At 45.0% G+C, this 18513-nt stretch overlaps 1 protein-coding gene and 1 long non-coding RNA gene across 5 annotated transcripts in view; both read left to right on the top strand.

Moving 5' to 3' along the window:
* The window catches only part of Abhd5 (abhydrolase domain containing 5, lysophosphatidic acid acyltransferase), a 29171-nt gene extending 23654 nt beyond the window's left edge, over positions 1-5517 (top strand). For all 4 annotated transcript variants that reach the window (XM_028890427.2, XM_037208067.1, XM_037208066.1 and 1 more), the window contains 3 exons: positions 742-853; positions 2770-2956; positions 3452-5517. In XM_028890427.2, the coding sequence (XP_028746260.1) occupies positions 742-853; positions 2770-2956; positions 3452-3541 (389 nt within the window). In that variant the 3' untranslated portion in view covers positions 3542-5517. The remainder of the gene's footprint in view (positions 1-741; positions 854-2769; positions 2957-3451) is intronic.
* A 5933-nt stretch (positions 5518-11450) lies between these two features.
* On the top strand, positions 11451-16172 carry LOC114707659. Its single transcript, XR_003736686.2, has 3 exons — positions 11451-12305; positions 12462-12553; positions 15708-16172. It is a non-coding gene; the product is annotated as an uncharacterized LOC114707659 (long non-coding RNA).
* Positions 16173-18513: the final 2341 nt, after the last annotated feature.

Genomic DNA, 18513 nt, shown 5'->3' on the forward strand with positions numbered 1-18513 from the left:
AGAATAATGACCAGTGAGTGATCCAGGAGAAAATAGCCTGTGTGGAGCCCTACAACAAACACCCGGGCCAGAAGAGGCCTCTGCCCTCTGCTTTCCTTGAGGCCTTGTGCCATCCGTATGACTCAGAGGGAATATCTGAGTGTCCCAAACAGAAATTGTGAGTTTATTTTATCATAGAGAAAAAAATTATATATCGCCTGGTTTGCTTATTTAAACTCTAACATTCTTATTATGTTACTATCGAGAGAAAAGAATTCAAGTCAATAATGTGATTTTATGTATAGGCTGCTCTATTCAATGACCTCAGTTAAAAAATTTATTCAACAAAAACAAGTTCTTTGAAATTAAGATATTTGAAGCTTCTACAGCACACCTGTGGGTCAATGTAGAACACCCTTCAAGGGAACTGGAGAGCATCTTTCAGGATGTATGCTTTTTTCCAACCTAAAATATATATTTAAAAACATGTCAAAAAAAAAAAAAAAAAGGCCGGGCCATGGTGGCGCACGCCTTTAATCCCAGTACTTGGGAGGCAGAGGCAGGTGGGTCTCTGTGAGTTCGAGGCCAGCCTGGGCTACCAAGTGAGTTCCAGGAAAGGCGGAGAGCTACATAGAGAAACCCTGTCTCGAAAAACCAAAAAAAAAAAAGTATATACATAGCACTTACAATATAAATAAACACTATTTCTATGCTGCAAGTTAATAACTTAGAAGATATGTGTTTTTATTTTCTGTCAAATAGGGTTAAGTCTAGTGCAGCGCTTAAGGCCTGATTTCAAACGGAAGTACTCCTCTATGTTTGAGGATGACACTGTGACGGAGTACATCTACCACTGCAACGTACAGACCCCGAGGTAAGGCTTATGATTCTAAATTTTTTCTCCTTTTTATTAGCTCCTTGAAAATTTTGTACAATCTAATTTTGATCATAGTTACCTTTCCCCCAACTCCTCCCATAATTATCCCCCTTCCCTACTTAACCCAGCTTTGTGTCCTTTTTTTTTTTTTAACCTATAAAATACAGTTGGTGCTGCTCATATATTTTGGCTGTGTGACCTTCTACTAGAGGGTGGTTGACCTGCCAGGGAGCACCTTAAAGAAAACGGGTCCTTCTCTCCCAGCAGCTGTCAGTTGCCACTAGCTCCTTATCCAGGGGTAGAACTTCACGCCCTCCTCCCTTTCCACGCTGGGATTTTGTCTTGTTTGAGCTTGTTCAGGTCTTGTGCTTGTGTGTGTGTGTGTGTGTGTGTGTGTGTGTGTGTGTGTGTGTGTGTGTGCGCGTGCGCTGTCACAATTGCCATTAGTTTCTACGTGAGGCTCCCCCACTGTGTTTAGAAAACTATAATTCTAAATTTACTGTTTGTGCTTCAAACTTTTCTTTTTATAAATTTGTTTTCATTGGTAATTAAATATATTTTAAAAGGGATATTTCTGCTACATAATTCTGTCTATTCATAACGTGACCATTATGTAAAAACGTGTATTCTGATGGGCATTATAAATAAGATACACTTTCTTTCCCTCAAAGAGTATGGCTAATCTGAGGACAGCTTAGGTTAGGAATCTCAAAGAGGAGGTCTAGGTTGAGAGAGAAAAGAATTTCACTTCGAACTTATTTCCTAAACTGAGTGTGAAGGCTCCACCACACAGGAGGTGCCCAGTTAAACAAAGGCAGTGGTCTGCAGACTGCTTCTAGAGCCTTGCAGGCGTGTGCACGTGGGCAAGGCTGGCAGCACTCTTCAGTACACGTGGCTGCTGTCACCCGCCTCACTGAGCACCTCCTGGGCTAGGGCTGAGAAGGGTGAGTGGGGGAGCGTTGCTTGTTAACTTTAGGACTAGAGAGGGAGAGAATACTCAAACAAGTGCAGAGCAGCCAGAAAATGCAAGGGAACAAACATGATTTTCTAAAACAGGTCTTTTGGGTACTAGGTGCAAGGGAGCAGTAGAGAGCAAACTGAAGATGTGGGGCGCTGGGAGAAGCCTCCAGAAGGGAGCTTCAGGTTCTGTGGTTTGTGGAATGTCAACAGTGTGATCCCTGCTGGGCATGGGGCATGAAGTTGAGGGACATTCATAGGGAGTTTGAAGCCAGCTTGGGAGACCACCAAGCACAGTGACTCCTAACCCAGTTTAAGGCTCGGACTCTGGAGTTATAGGCTGCATCAGTGACAAATGCTGAGACATCCTCGTATGCGCATGCGCAGGCCAGGGATGAGTGCTGTAAGGCACCACAGCACTGCCTCATTGGGCAGCCTGGGGCAAGGCCAGCCTGCATACTTAGCCTCCTCCTGTGTGTTTCCCTCCTCCTGCCCTCCCTGTTGGAGGTTAGACCCTGGAAACCATTGGTGGGTGGAGCTGCAGCAGCAGTGTGTGAAAGTAGGTTAGAGTCTCTGTCAGTAGAAGAGCTGGAGGCTGCTGATCCTAAGAGACTGCAGTTTTGTGACTGGCTGGCTGGTCACTTGTATCTCTATTGTCATTGACTTGTTCAGCAATTTCTAGGGGCTTCTGCAGAGCATCCATTACTCCCAGCTTCAGTTTCTTATTTTGAATTAGAAGAAAACTTTAAATTAGCTGCATTATATACTATAGCTTTGTTTATCTAATAAGCAGTTAACATATGGATTTCCCCTTTACATTATCTAGTAAATTGTTTAAAGGTTTAAATAAACATTTTTCTTAAACGCTGGAAAGCCAAATATGAGTATGTTTTAATGATGAGACTGTAGTGCAGACTCATCCCCAGGATCATGCAGTATGCTTCTCCTCTCCACAGTGGTGAGACCGCTTTCAAAAACATGACGATTCCTTATGGGTGGGCAAAACGGCCGATGCTTCAGCGGATAGGAGATTTGCATCCTGACATTCCAGTTTCTGTGATCTTTGGTGCCCGATCCTGCATAGATGGCAACTCTGGTACCAGCATCCAGTCACTGCGACCCAAGTCCTATGTGAAGACAATAGTGAGTGTGGATCTGGCCTTGTTTTTCATTCACAGTGAAGTCTGATTGTTACTCCCTTGCGGTTCCCAGTCTGGGCCCCATTCAGAGACCTGATGTCACAGGGATGTGGGAGGCTTTAGGCCATACACACTTTTATGTCTCAATAGTGAATCACCTTTCTGAGGGCCTTCTCAATCTCTGTGGGGACACTGAAAGACTGGTCCAGTATCATATAGGCTCACGCCCACCTCCCAACGCAGTACACACAGTTGAACTGTTCACTGGCTCCTGCATTAACCCATCAGTTTAGAGTGTCTTTGTGTTTCTTGCATGGTGGAGTTATTAAGATTCAGGAGATTTTCCTGTTTATCTCAAAGCCTTCTGATGGAAATCCTCAGTAGTTTGCGGATGAGTCTCACTTACCTTTTTAAGACTTAGTGGTTCTTGTTTCTGAGCACAGTTGTCTACCTACTGTTGTGTTTCACTCACTGGCCTTGCCGGCTCTTCCTTTCCCAGGCTATCCTGGGGGCAGGGCATTATGTGTACGCGGATCAGCCAGAAGAGTTCAACCAGAAAGTCAAGGAGATCTGCCACACGGTAGACTGAGCACACCCAGCTGTGGGAGCACCTGTGACTGACGCCATTCTTGAGCAAACCCTACAACCACGGCAAGAGTAAGAAGTACAACTCAAGAACCAGGCAGTCTCCTGGACTGGACTCTTCTGGACTTATGAAGTCACTTCCACATTTAAACCAATTAGTGCCTTCTAGAAGAATGGCTTTCCTTTCTCCTACACAAAATTGAAATACACAAAAGTCTTCCAATTTAATAGTAGCCTTAAATAAAGGTTATTTGTCCTTCTGATGTACTGAAAAATTGTGGTTTTTCAGCTGAGACTTTTCCCATTTTTACCTCACTTTGCTAGTTAGGTGCTTTCGTATTTCAGTCTATATGCCAATTTAACTAAGTGACTTCTGGGTCTGTTACGCTAAATACTGTGAAGGTGCACTCTATTTTGTTCGCATGTATTTACCATAGTTAATAACAACTAACATAGTTAATCCAAGTATTTTTAAGTAAAACAAATCATTTTAGAATGCTTCATTTTTGAAATGGAGTTTAGAATATTTCATTTTGAAATGGAATGAAAAGATAAGTTTTGATTAAGAAGATGAGAGTCGATTGCTAGTATTAACTCTTCTGGTTTTCCCGTTTCATGTTTAAGGCTGCAAAGCTGTGTTCAGCATTTTTAGTGTGTCCCATGGTGACATGCAGGTTGCCACAGCACAGTCCCTTGGAACCTTCTGTGTGTGACCCTCTTCTGGGCTTCTATGAAACTATTACATATATACTCAGTAATTCAAGTACTGAGAAGCTGAACCCCAGGTGTACCCTTTCCTTCCTGTGAATGCTGTTCTTTTCCAGGAACCAGGATATAGCGAATGAACAGGTTTTTCTCAGTTACAGGGATATTAAGACTGTTACCTTCCAGTAAACCAAGTCATACTGTGTTTTCATGAACAGCTAACTTATATGGTGCTTAAACTGAATTACATTTTTAACCACTAACATTTAAAAATAGGTGGTGCTGTTATATCTCATGGCACCAGAAATGAGCTAGAACTTGTATTTATTTTTTATTGAATATTATGTTAATCTAATCACTTATATACTTGAATCAAGATAAAAAAAATCTATAATGTTGTTTGAACTGTTTGGCAGAAACCACCATTGAATTTATAACTTTTTCACAGTTAAAATGAGGGAAACTTTGAAACTATGAAAAAGCTCCATGTGGTAGTTAGGTGCTAAGAAAGCCCCCTGAACAGAGAACAAAGAGGATTGTTGTTTTCAACGTTGTTTGATAGATCACACAAATAAAAACTGGACCAGCACAAATCATGGCTTGGTGATTTGGGCTATTGCATTTTTAGTAGCTAATTAGGAAATTTTTTGGAAAATATAAGATTATATCACAGTTAATTAACTGCCAGAAGGATTAACTGTTCTGTTTTCAGCGCCCTTACCTGTGGGAGAGCGTGTAGATTACACTGAAGCAGGAGATGCAGCTTCCCAGTGGCCTTCATCTGACTTGTTAAGTGAACAGGTTGTTACGGAAAACCAACAGGAGACCAGAAGTGCTTACTTTCTCTACCGTGAGGATAAAAATAGCTTTTTCTTTGATGTTAGTGTTTTAGATGGCCAAATTCAAACTTAAGAGTGGTAGAAAATCTGGGCTGCACTTTGGTTTGACACTCACCAGTCTCAGTCTCTGCTACCTGAAGGAGAAAGTTTCTCCACAAGAAACAGATCCACCCAAACGTCAAATGAAGCTGGCTTTCCTGCTGACTGCTTTGCTTTATTGGAAACATGTCATGATGCTTCTCAACAGTTAAACTTTTCCTTGGTATATGTGATTTTGTAAAGATTGAAGCAGAGAAGTTTATAATCTGAGAATTCTTGAGAATACAATGGTCGCCAAATGTTTTTCTTATAAAAGGCCTCTTAACTATACTTGACCTTTGCTAAGTTATTTGTACCTCTGCTTTATTTTACAGAATAAACTTGACAGTGCTCGCACCAGAGGGGCAGCTGTGTGTTTTCCTGACTCTTTGGCCTGGACCCATCTGTTAGAACGGTTATGACAGGACCATGATCCAGTCATGTCCTGTCAACACTGGTTCTGAGGGCTGGCTGCTCTGGGCTGTGCCAGTTTTGTGGCCGCCACACACAGCTTCACTCATGTCCATGAGGGTACTAGAAACGGTTCTGTTCTCTTCACTGTAGAGTGCATTTCACAATGTCACAACTCTTTGAAAATGTCCTTATTCATGTGTCTTTGATTAAACAGCCACGCCAGGTCCAGCAGCACACTTGTACCAAGTATAGGAAATAAGAGTCCCAGAGGAAAGTAGTGGAGAAGAAAGGGTGGCTGATGGGGTGACAGCTACAAACAGCATTGATGGGGAAACACGTACAATGGTACAAGTGTGGATAATCATGTGAAAATTAACACAGAATCCATTCCTCTTGTGTACAGGGATAAAGTCTGAATAGATCAATAACCCAGTTAGAAAAGGGAAAGCCTCTGAGCACTGTAAAAATAAAAGTCTGGAACCAAATGTGGTTCAGCTGTAACACGGTCATTGTATTAGTTTCCCCATGCTGGGACAAAATATGGAACAGAAGCAGTTGGGAGAAGAAGAAATTATTTCATCATTTGTAGTAGGCAAGGCGTGGCAATATTCAAGGTGGTAAGTGCGGCAGGCTGCTTGTTCATATCTCATCACTGACTAACCAGGAAGCAGAATGCTCAGGCAGGGCTCAGAGCCGGCTCTCATCCTTTAGCCTTGGCCTCCATCTGCCAGCTATGTCCAAAAGCTTGCATGACCTAAACCAGCTGCCAGCTGAGGACCAAGCGCATATCTATATCAGTAACAACTCCCAGCTGGGGACCAGGCACACATCTATATCAATAACAGCCATGCACTGGACTATTATACAGTCTTATGAATGAGGTTGATCTATAAGGGGCTATATAGAAAATTTTTAAAACATCAAATTTTGAAAACCAGAAAAATGCAGAATATTCCATGTATATGTATGCAGGCACACAAAAATATGTGCATGCATACAGAATAGTGTGTGTCTGAAGTTTCTTAAACTTATGCTTAACACACATATGCTCATAGATATGTATAGACAGTTTTTGGAAGAGAAATGTGTACTTGAGTTTGTTAACAGTGGTTACCTTTGAAGAGGGACGCTTCTGTTTATATACATATATAAACTTTGGAGCCTTGTACACTCATTATGTTTTAATAAAAGCCACATAAAATACAGGGAAGAAATCTTGGTTACTATAAAATAGCTAAAAGGTAACTATGGGATTTTCCTGGCTGTGTTGACTTCTGTATGGCCATGTAGATCCACGCTGGGGCCGAGGGTCAGAGTCAGTGTGTGGAAGGCTGCATGCCAGTTATTAAAACTTGGGCTATGAAGTCATAGCTTGGAAGCACAAACTCTCTGTTGTTTTGAAACAGGATCTTGCTGTGTCACCTGGACAAGCCTCAAACTCATGACTCCTCTGCCTCGACCTCCCAAATGTTGAACTGCACACATGTGCTAACACACCTGGCCCACCTTCTTGGCTTAAACTTGCTGAAAGGGTCCCTGGCACTAGAACACACATTTCTCTATATTATGACTTATTTCTTGAGCTGGGGATGTAGTTCACTTTAAGTAGAGTGTTTGCCTAACATGGGCTTGGTCTCCAGCATTGATGGCACATGCCAATAATGCCAGCACTCAGGAGATGGCAGAAGAAAGGTCAGAAATTCAAGGTCATTCTTAGCTATGTAGTAAGTTTGAGATCAGCCAGGGCTATGTGAGACCATGTCTCAGCAAGTAAAAACCACATTTCTTTACTCATCTCATGTTTGCTAGCGTATCCTCATGCTTTTTTCCCTAAAAATTCTCCTTAGAAGTTTTTTTTTAATGTTATATTCAAAACTGGCTGAATTTATTTGCCCAGTTACAAGCAATGATCTGGCTTTATGGTCACCTTAAGTTTTACAGCTGAGAGGTAAGCTAATTAAGAACTTCCTTATCAATTTTTTTATAAGTGAGTTAGATAAGTTTTATTACATCACATTTTTAATTCTCAAAAAATTGTGCATTCACTTAGGGCTTAACATGTTTCCACGAAGCACTCGGGAGGTAGAGGCAGGCAGATCTCAAAGCCAGCCTGGTCTACAAAGAGAGTTCCTGGACACCCAGGGCTATTACTCAGAAAAACCCTGTTTCGAAAACCAAACACACAAACAAAAAAAGCAACAACAAAAGTGTTTCCATGAAGTACCTGGTAATTGAAGATTTAGAATAAACCAGGCCTACTTTATTTCTTTCAATATATTGCATTCATTTGTGAAGGAAGAGTCCCTTGGCTGACAGATGAGAAGGCAGAACACTCTTTGTCCCATGGTCTGATCCTGGACCCTTGTAGACATGGGTGTGTACAGGCTGAGGCTTCTTCCGTGGTAGAGTTAGGAAGACGTCAGTCGTGGCAGGGTGGGGATAGTGCCCCATGCACGAGTGCAGTGTTTGCAGTGCTCGTGTGAGCTTGTGTGCCAGTTTTCATGGTTAGACGTTAGCAACCCAAACAACTGGGTGTGGAGTCTCAGCCGCCAACACCAATGACTAAAGGTATTTCCCTCCGGTACTAACCAGCTTAACATGTTTCTACTGAGTATACCAATGACTAAAGGTATTTCCCTCCGGTACTAACCAGCTTAACACGTTTCTACTGACTATAAAGTCCCATCAGACCTTTCCCAGATACCTGTTCAAGTGGCAGTGCTGGGTGGTGGCGGTGGTGGTTGTTTTTGTCAGGGGGCATTGAGGCTAGGCGTGTGGAGACTTGCGGAGTGAAGAAGAGAAGCCAGGACAACATGAGAGGGCTGCATTCTGATGAGATAGCTGGGGGCAACCTCTGCCCTCTGTGGGCCCCTCCCATTTCACAGTGATACCAGAGGCTGTCATTCTCATGCATGAGCCTGCCTCAGCAGAAGTCTGAGCATGTCATGGGACTGTGCCGACTCTCAGAGCAGCAAAGTGCAAACTCAGGCACCTGAGAGTCCCCGCAGCTGTCTGGTTCAGATGCAGAGCCAAGGCGCTGCTCCTAAGAGGGTGTCACTCTGAAGGCAGTGGGCAGGGCCTGGGAACTTGCACTTTAACAGGCACCTCCCCAGGCCATGGGATGTGGGAATGCTCAAATGTCTCTCAGACAGTTCATTTGGCCAAATTCAAAAACTACAGATGCTAAAACAGCATTTTGTCCTTAGCCCAGTACCCCACGGAGACGGGCAGAAATTACATTGAAACTCTGGGACTTCTCTCTTGTTCTCTCTATGACTCCCCTTCATTTCACAAGGGCCATGAGCTGCCCTTTGCTCCGCCTCTATGGCTCATGAAGTCAGAAGGATTGCTGGTTTATTTCCCGGAGTGTGGGTTTCCTCCTCACTTCCTCAGTTGTGGATGAAAATTCCCTTCTGTAGTCCGAGTGCTGGCCTTCCCTGAAGCACCATGGTTGCCTGCCTCCCTGTGTCCATGTTGTCATTCTTCATACTCCGTGGGTGAGTGGTTTGGCCCCAGCAGGATCTCACGTTACTGTGCTGGAGGATGAATTCCTGAGTCACCCTTCCCTAGTGTCCCTTAAGACCTGGCTTGGACAGCAACTCCCAGTGCTGAAGGACAGGCTCGCACGTTTGCACACTCACCTCCTGCCAGCCTGCTGTGGCACATCTGACAAGCTCTGGCTACTCCACCTGTGCTCTGGGTTTGGAGTCAAGAACTAGCCAGTGCAGGGAGAGCAATGTGTGGTTTTCCACTGATTTTAGAGAACAGGCTTATGTCAAAGGGTGGTGTGCAGGCATCTCATCTGGGCAGAAGCTGTGGCATCTTGTTGGCTGGTTGCCCCTGGGGTTCTGCTCACCTTAGCGTGGTGCTGCTGTGGTCAGAGCGTTCCATTGTTATCTGACGTCTTCGTGCTGTGGATTAAACTATGCAAACAAAAGCAAATGGTTAAAATTTTGGGAAATGCCAAATTCTTGTAAACGGAGGGGAAATTCGGAGGCTTCTAAGAACTTTGGATTGCAAGGCACCTCAATGTGCTGTTTCACTCAGAATCCCAGAAGGTCAGCTACAGTCAGTGAACAAGCCAGGAAGTCAGCAATGTTGTGGGAGGAATGTTTTTCAAACTTCTGCATTGCTGATGGGAAAACAATTTAAGACAGGCTAGAAAGACATAAAATCAAAGGGACATGGAAGGGGTAGAGGCAGCTCCCCCCAGAATATGGAGTCTGGTCTGCATTGCCAGTGAGTCAGAACTTCCACACAGCTGACAAAATCAAGACTGATACAGACCGCAGACTTATGCTAAACCAGCGGGTCGTGTTTGATTGGGGCTGGACCAGATGTAACCTTTGAGTTTATCGGAATCAATAGCCTCTCTACTCCCAAACCCCAACAATGTGCCTCACAGTTCATTTACAAGAGAAAATTCTTTAAGAGAAATAGTAAGCCAGATCATGTATTTTTATTTAATATTTGAACTTTGCTTCGTCTTTGAACTGGATTGTAAATTGTGTATCCTCTGAGCATTTTGCCTTTATAAGCCACAAATCCTATAGATGCTGTGTTTACTCTCGCAGGAGCCCTTCCCCCATGCTCTGTTGGATGACCTGTCTCATTTTTATTCTACTCTGTGAGCCCGGGTCTGCTTCTCACTGAGTCCTGCTGAAATTCTTTTCTGTAGTAAAACCAAGCTCCCAGTTTAATGTGAGTGGATGTCTCAGAGGGGGAAAGTCCTCAGGCTACAGGTAGCTGCCATTCTACCAGTCATGGTCCCCTAAACCGCTCCCTTCATGCCCAGAGGGGATGCTCCTGAAAAGATTCCTCCACACCTGAACCTGTCTTCTCGCGCTGACGCCAACATGGGACTGGTGCCAGGTCTCCTTGCTGCCCAGAGATGGGTGAGAGTCAATGTCATGTGACCAACTGCTGCCCGCCTTTCTGACCTAAGCTTCCAGAAGCCAGTCAAGTCAGCCAGGCATCGTGTGCAGAGCAGCTTTGGCTCTCAGACTTATCTGGAAACCCAGGAAGGAAGAACAAAGGAGGCCTCAGGCTCAGTGGGGCCCCACGCCTGTCCAGTAAGAGCCTGCACTCCACAGGGGGCCAGGAGACACTCCCCATTCTTCCTGCACTTCTGGAATGCTTTGCAATCTGCTTGGTGGGTTAGAATCCCTTTGTTAAAGACACCGAGCTCCTTTACTGGGAAACAGTGGAGAATAAGCTGGTTGCTTTTCAGATGTGAGCTGTTGAAGTTTGCATGGCAAGTGCCCCCTATGGGGATACTGATTGGGTAGACACAATAGCAGTGACCTCAGAATGAGAGAAGCCCAGAATACATGGCAGGAACATGAAGAGTGATCAGGTCATCTCAGGTGATGCAGGACCAAGGCATCCTGACTGAAGAAAGGCTGAACCAGGCTTTTTTTCTTTTGGGCCACCAACCAGCTCCCAAACCATGACAGGGAGACTTATTCTTTTTGAATGCTCAGCCTAGCTTAGGCTCATTTCTGGCTAGCTCTTTTAACTTAACCTGTTTTTCTTTATCTACCTTTTGCCTCGGGGCTTCTTACTTTTCTTTCTGTATATCTTACTTTCACTGTTTCTTGTGTCTGTCTGGTGGCTGCCTGGCTTCCTGCCCTGAGCATGTCCCCCTCTTTCTCCTTGTTCTCTTCTTTCATTCCTCTTCTCTCTTTAACCTAGATTTCTCCTCCTATTTATTCTCTCTGCCTGCCAACCCTGCCTATCCTTTCTCCTGCCTAGCTATTGGCTGTTCAGCTTTTTATTAGACCAATCAGGTGCCTTAGGCAGACAAGGTGAAACAGATGCAGCACATCTTTACATCATTAAACAAATGCAGCATAAACAAAAGTAACACACCTTTACCCAGTTAAAATAATATTCCACAGCATAAACAAATGTAGCACATTTTTGACCAGTTAAAATAATATTTCACAGCTCATTGGAAAGGGTACCACTGATGCCTCTCTTTTTACTAACCATCTTGAAACTTCATCAATTTTGGGTTTCATCCTAGGGATAACATGTATTTGTGAATAAAGTGAGTCCAGGTACAAAGGGAAATGAAGTGAGACAGGGGACCGGGCACATTTACAAAGGGAAATAAAGCCCACAGCACATAGCTAGGGTGTGGGAACCAAAAATCTTCTCACTCCCTTTATAATTCTTTTCTGTGTAGTATTGCCAGAGATTACAAATAACAGGGTCAGGTTGGCGTGCCATGGGTTACAGTGGTCAGAAAATTGTAGACATGACAAAGGTGGATGGCTTCATTGTTCAGCCAAGTTTTGATCAAGATCTTTCAAAGCTGCCAGTGCCATGGCAAGGTGGGGCAGGTGTGTTCAGAATGATTAAAGGTGTTCTGCATTCAAAACAGTAACAACAGTACTGTAGTCCATGCCACAGACTTCACTCAAAAACATGAGTAAGGTCTGGACACCTTCCTGCAGGGTCACAGCCTCTTTACAGGCAAACATCTGTCCCCGAGTCCCTTGTGCACTTTCTGTTAAACTCAGTTACAAGACAAACTCTTGTCCAGGCACAGAGACTACATCTGACCTGGAGATTGGCAGAGCTGAGGCAAGAGGTGGCACCAAACAGAAGGAGGTGGTGGTTACACTCTCTCCACTGTGAGTAAGAAGCAGTGTTGATGGGACACTCGCCACAGCCTTCAAACTCTCACACCTGTCCTTCCATCCTTGGAACAAGCCATAGGGAAAGGTAAGTTTATTTCACTGTAGGGGACCCAGAGACACAGCATTTGCTGGGAGCAGATGTTGGTGGGGTGGGGCGGGGGCAGGGGGCAGATGGCCTTTTCTGGGCCAGCTCCTGCTGGTCGTGGCCGCCACCTGACTTCCACCCACCTTCCTTCCACAGGTAGCTCTTGGAGTATTCTGAAGGGAGCCTGGCCTGGAGATGTGATATGGAAGATGAGGTCAAGGAAAACTCCTCCCTGACAGAGACAGAGGGTGAGAAGCAACCGACAAGAGATTTAATCATAAAGGGGAATGAATTTAGTCTGTCTTTACTGTAAGATGGCTTCCAAGCCTAAGATGGAGGCAGGCTGGCTTGTCAATGAGAGACATTAATACAAGGCTGCCCTCGTTTTCACTTTACCTGATACACATTCCAAATAGAGAGGCCGAACACTTTTATTTAAGTGGGGAACAACAAACTATTTTTAAAACAAACTACTTTGAGATTCTCTCAAGTGTTAAGCAGTAATAGTGGAGGAGGAGTCAAGTAGACATCACCCAGTGAGACTACCACCTAGGATGGGTGCCAGGGATCCTTGGCTAGAGCTGATAGAGTTATCCAGAGAGAGGTCACACGCTTTTAGTAGTCAGCATGGGAGCCTGATGGTTCATCTTGAAAGCAGGGGTTATCTAAAAAGTTTGAAATTCTTTTTTTTTTTTTTTTTTGGTTTTTGAGACAGGGTTTCTCTCTGTAGCCTTGGCTGTCCTGGAACTCACTCTGTAGACCAGTCTGGTCTTGAACTCACAGATAAACGCCTGCCTCTGGCTTCCAAGTGCTGGGATTAAAGGCATGTACCACCACTGCCTGGCTGTTTGAAATTCTTTTTAAGGAAGATGATTTGAGCTTAGAATTTCACACTGTGTTTTCTCTGTGTTATAGTTTGAATCTGAACTGTCCACCACAGGTTCATGTCTCGAGAGTTTGGTCTGCTCTGGGTAGTACCATTGGGGGATGTTGTGGAACCATTGAGTGGTGGGACCTAGCTGGTGGAAGTGGCAGCCAGGCCACTTCTTGGCATTACATCATCTAGAGTTCTCTCTCTGCTTCCTGGTCACCATGTGAGCAGTCTGTCTCACACTCGTGTCCACCATGCGTTTCCCCTCAGTGGTGGGGTTGAAATAGCCAAAATGAGCCTTTCCTCCCATAAATTGTCTATGTTGAGTGTTTGCTCACAGAAAAAGCAAAATAAGTAACACATAAGAGGGAGACGGAGAGTGGGCATTCTTGGACGTACAAAAACAGCATGCCATGTGAGATGGTGGATCTCAGTGCAAAATGAAGACGTGAGACTTCTGTTAAAAAAGTATAAGGAGGGTCAAGACAGCCACTGCAGAACACAGCAGTGTGAAACCCTCCTGAAAGTGACTCAGTTGTCCAGGCATGCACAGGTCACATGACTAGGAAGCTGACCCCCAAACCAAGAAAGCTCCACATCCATAAGCTCTTTCTGCATAAAAGGCATTGTATCCCAGTTCGTCTCTGGCTGTGTAAGGTACCCCTGCCTCCTTGTTGTGCAGTGTACAACTTGTGTGCTGGTCTTCAGACTACCATGACAAAAAGAAAAAAGACTTACAATCTAGAATGTCCTATCCAGAAATGGTTGACCCTGGGACCCAGAAAGGACCCTGCTCTGTGGTAGGGTGACAGATTGTAAATGAGCCTCAGGAAAGAAAGGGGGAGGACCACTCACTTCTTGGACAGCCAGGCTCCTGTGGCCATCGAAAGGGCATGGGTCTTGTGATGTCCTATTTTCCAGAAGCAGAGGGAGGTGGGCCCACTACCTGTATGGAATTTAGCCATCTTATCTCATGGTACTTAGTCATGTTGGCATTATATCACAAACCCTCACGGGGCAAAAACAGAAGAATGGTCCATCTAAGAATAGACCTGGCAAATGACAGATCTTGCTTCCTTGGAACTTTGTTCCTGGGTTCCCTGAGCTGTTGGGAGTGCAATTCCATGGTAAAAATCAGTTAACCTTTGGCCACTGTGTCACCACCAGCTGCTTCAACAGATCTAGGGCTGAACAAAGTTCGGGTGAGAATTGACAGTGGTTACTTGTGAAAGTCCACAGAAGTTTCCTAGTGAGATCTGAGCTCGCTTTACCAGCAGGGCTGCATAAGAGGATGACTGGACCACGGGCCTGGGTACCAGGTGGTTAAAAGGGTCTACACTTGGCTGTATCTAGCAAGGGGGAGGTCTTTTGCTTCTCCTCATGGCATTGTTATAAAAAGCCCTTTTGAATAAAGTTCTGGGCTGTTGGGTATTGACCCAGGTTCTCCTGAAGCTGTCCTGTGTTTCTGTCTTTCTTTTTCTTGGCTAGGCCTATCATTATATCTACAAGTTCCTTATTCCTCTCTCTTCCTCAGAGGAACCCTGTAAAAGGTGGGAGCTAGTCACCCACAGTTACCGTCAACATTAGGTAGACAAAAAATCCTATCTACCAGGTGTGTTCCAAACTATTGGCAGAGACCATCCATGGTCAGTCTACTCTGGACAGGGGGTCTTGTTCAGCAAAGGCTCATGAACAAGATTTCCTGCTCATGAGCTGGGAGGCAGAGGGGACAATGCTGGACAAATAGACCTGGAAACAGGAAGGGACAGGCCAGGGAGAACCCAGGGAGGTGCCAACCAGAGTCAGAGGCATTTCTGGGGCTGGAGAAAAGGCTCAGTAAAATGCCTGCCATACACTTATGAGGACCTGAGTCCGACCCCCTGCATCCACATAAAAGCCAGGTTCTGGGAGTGGGGTCAGAGGCATTCAGATGCCTTGAGCCCATTGGCCAGCTAGACTAGCTTGTTTAGTGAGTTTTGCATTAAGTGAGAGACCCTGCCTCAAAAAAATAAGGTGGGGAGGAGCTGGAGAGATGGCTCAGAGGTTAAGAGCACTTACTGTTCTTGGAGAAGACTCAGGTTCAGTTCCCAATACCCACATGGTGCCTCACAACCATCTGCAACTCCAGTTCCAGGGGATCCAATGCCTTTTTCTGACTTCCATGGGCACCTGAATGCATTTGGTGCACAGACATACATATGGGCAAATATTTGTACACATAAATCTTTTTTTAAAAATAGGGTAGGGAACAACTAAGGAAAACACTTAATACCAACAACTGATATCTATATGCACTACACACATTTTTACATGTGCACAAACAATTTTTTTTTTTTTTTGAAATAGAAAACACTGCTTTGTGAGGGCCTAGCCTGCTGTTTTGGGAAGTGCCACTCCTGGTTCTAGGGGGAAAATAGCAGCTTCTCTTCCTGCCTTTCAAGCTCCTAGTCTTGGCTGTGGATACAGCTGAGGACCTAAACTGCTCATCAGGAAATAACAACAGAGGCAAACTCTTGGTTCTTGTTTTTCAGGAAAGGGCAACAAGAGAGAATGTTCTACAAAAACATCCAGAAAAAGAAGCCTTCCTTCCCATGGTTGTCTTACCAGGCCTGCTTGGGAGGTTCCATGCAATAGCATGGCCTGGCCCCAACCTTGTGAGTTAGACTCATCTGGTATGCAGGAGAACATTTCCTGAATGGGGTGGATGTGCAGCCTGAGCTGAGATCCGCCAGAGACTTCTACTGCCCTAGGACAGAGCTGCGTGTCTGCCCCACGCTGTATCCAGGCCTCTGCCTTGCTCTGCTATGGCTGAGAGGAGGATGAGGAGTTCAGAAATAACGTGTTCATGACTCCACAATTCAGTGTGAATGTCTTCTCCAGCTACACAGGGACCCTTGGTGGGGGTAAACGTGACCAAATGGGAGCGATGGCTCAGTGGGTAAAGATGGCTACAACAAACCCAACCACCTGAGTTCAATCCTAGGACCTTCATGATGGAAGGAGAGAACTGACCCCCACAAGTTGTCCTATGACTTCCACATGTGCCCGGGGTGCACACACACACCAACACCACCAGTCACTAAATAAAAGTTTAATAAAAGTTTTAAAAGTTGTCCTGTAGCATGAATGTTAAAAGTTCTTATTAGCCGGGCGGTGGTGGCGCACGCCTTTAATCCCAGCACTCGGGAGGCAGAGCCAGGTGGATCTCTGTGAGTTCGAGGCCAGCCTGGACTACCAAGTGAGTCCCAGGAAAGGCGCAAAGCTACACAGAGAAACCCTGTCTCGAAAAACCAAAAACCAAAAAAAAAAAAAAGTTCTTATTAATAAAATTAAACCTGGGCCAGGTATTGGGGTGAAATGCTAGATGGTCAGAGAGACAGAACAAGCCACAGCCACCTCACCTGGCCAACTTCTCAGCTGCTCTTGTTTCCTCAGACTGGAAGCCTCTGTGTCCTCATATCCGAATGGCTGTCAGCTGAACTGTGCTGCTCAAAACCTAAAAGCTTAACCAGCCAAATGCTTCTAGTTTCTGGTCCTCACGCTTTATATACCTTTCTGCTTTCTACCACCACTCCCTGTAATTAAAGGCTCGCTTTCTGGGATTAAAGGCATGATGAGTCACCATGCCTGTCTGTATCCTTGAACACATGGATTTCTGCCTCTGGAATGCTAGGATTAAAGGCGTGTGCTACCACTGCCTATCCTAAGTATCTAGTGGCTTTTCTGTTCTCTGACCCCAGTTAAGTTTATTAGGATACACAATATTTTGGGGAACACAATACCACCACATTGTCCTATTGCCTCTTTTCTTTCATATTATGACATTAGATTTGTCATCTCAGGCTGTCCTTGAACTCAATGTGTCTCACAAGCTGGCCTTGAACTGTCAATCCTCCAGCCTCTGCCTCTCCTGTGCTAGGATCAAAATGTATGCCACCCACACCAGCCTGCTCTACTGTCTTGATTCCTCTCTCTCTCCCCCTTCCTCCCTCCTTTTTCTTCCTTTCTTTTTTGTTGCTGGAAATCTGACACGCTGTGCCATGCTGCTCTCAAAGGTGATTGGTACAGAGGACTGTCTGTTTCTATCTTCATGCCTCAAATTTCATCCACAGAGCCACTGTGGGGAGAGGCAGGGAGGGAGATAACATTCAAGTAGAAGAGTAGGAAAATGGGCTGAAATCTGAAGCGAATACTATAACTGTTCAAGGAGCATACAAGCCTAGACTATTCTAACACTCCATACTGAAGACGACGATATGTAGATACACAAAGTGGGAGTACATTTTAGGATACAATGATAAAGGAAAGAGGATTACATCTTGAAGTCATTCAGATGGAGCAAATATCAAAGCTTCAGGACTATTCAGTGTTTGGTAACATCCTCAAGTGAACCTCTCTGGGCCCAGAGCTTTCTTTTTTGAAAGCCTTTAACTACAAATCCACCTCCTTGATGGCTGGTAGTCCTGCAACCATTAAGTAATCTGAATGCAGAATTTTTTTAACATAAGTTTTTATTGCTTCTTTGGGAATTTCACATTATGCACCCCAATCCCACTCATTTCCCAGTCCTCCCATATCTGCCTTCCACCCTTGTAGCCTCCCCTATGAAAGAAAATAAAAAATAAAACAAACAAACAAAACCAAAAAACATCTCTCTGACACATCTGGGCGCAGCCTGGTCTTCTATCAGCTGGCGACGTCTCTTGCTCTGTCACAGCTGTCTTGTCTCCAGGTCCGTTATTCATGTACCATTTTACTCTCCATCTTTGCTGCCTCTCCATCGCATACTCATTGTCGTAGTAGCTTTGGAATCTGCAGTGTGCTGCAGTCACTCCTTTGCCCAAACAGCTTTGCTTGCAGATGTTCATTGCAATGAGTCATTGGTCTGGTTCAAGGTCTCTGCTTCTGCTACACTGTCAATACTGGACCCTCACCAAGACTCCTCTCAGATATCCTGCTGTAGTCCTGAGTCATGGAGATCCTGAAGCTATGGATCCACAAGACTGGCCCCTTCAAGTGTTCCAATGGCTCATAGATAGGGTAGCTGTTGGGGTAGGCCAACTCAAAGCCCTAAATCTGAGCCTGGGTAGCAGCTGAGTTGGTCAGCCAACACCACCAGGGCCAGTTCTCCGGAACTGCCCAGGTGAGGGGTGGGACCAGCTCAGCACATCCCTCAGAATCCCATGGCTTCAGACCACAGACATCACGTGGCCTGTGGTGGTAGTATGGGTCTGACATCAACACAGACCTTGACTGCAGTAGGACCATGGACCCAGACATCACTATGGCCTCAGGTAGTAGCTTAGGCCTCTCACATCATGCAGTTCCTCACCACCA

The sequence above is a fragment of the Peromyscus leucopus genome, chromosome 7 (genome assembly GCF_004664715.2).
Source record: "Peromyscus leucopus breed LL Stock chromosome 7, UCI_PerLeu_2.1, whole genome shotgun sequence".
NCBI lineage: Eukaryota > Metazoa > Chordata > Mammalia > Rodentia > Cricetidae > Peromyscus > Peromyscus leucopus.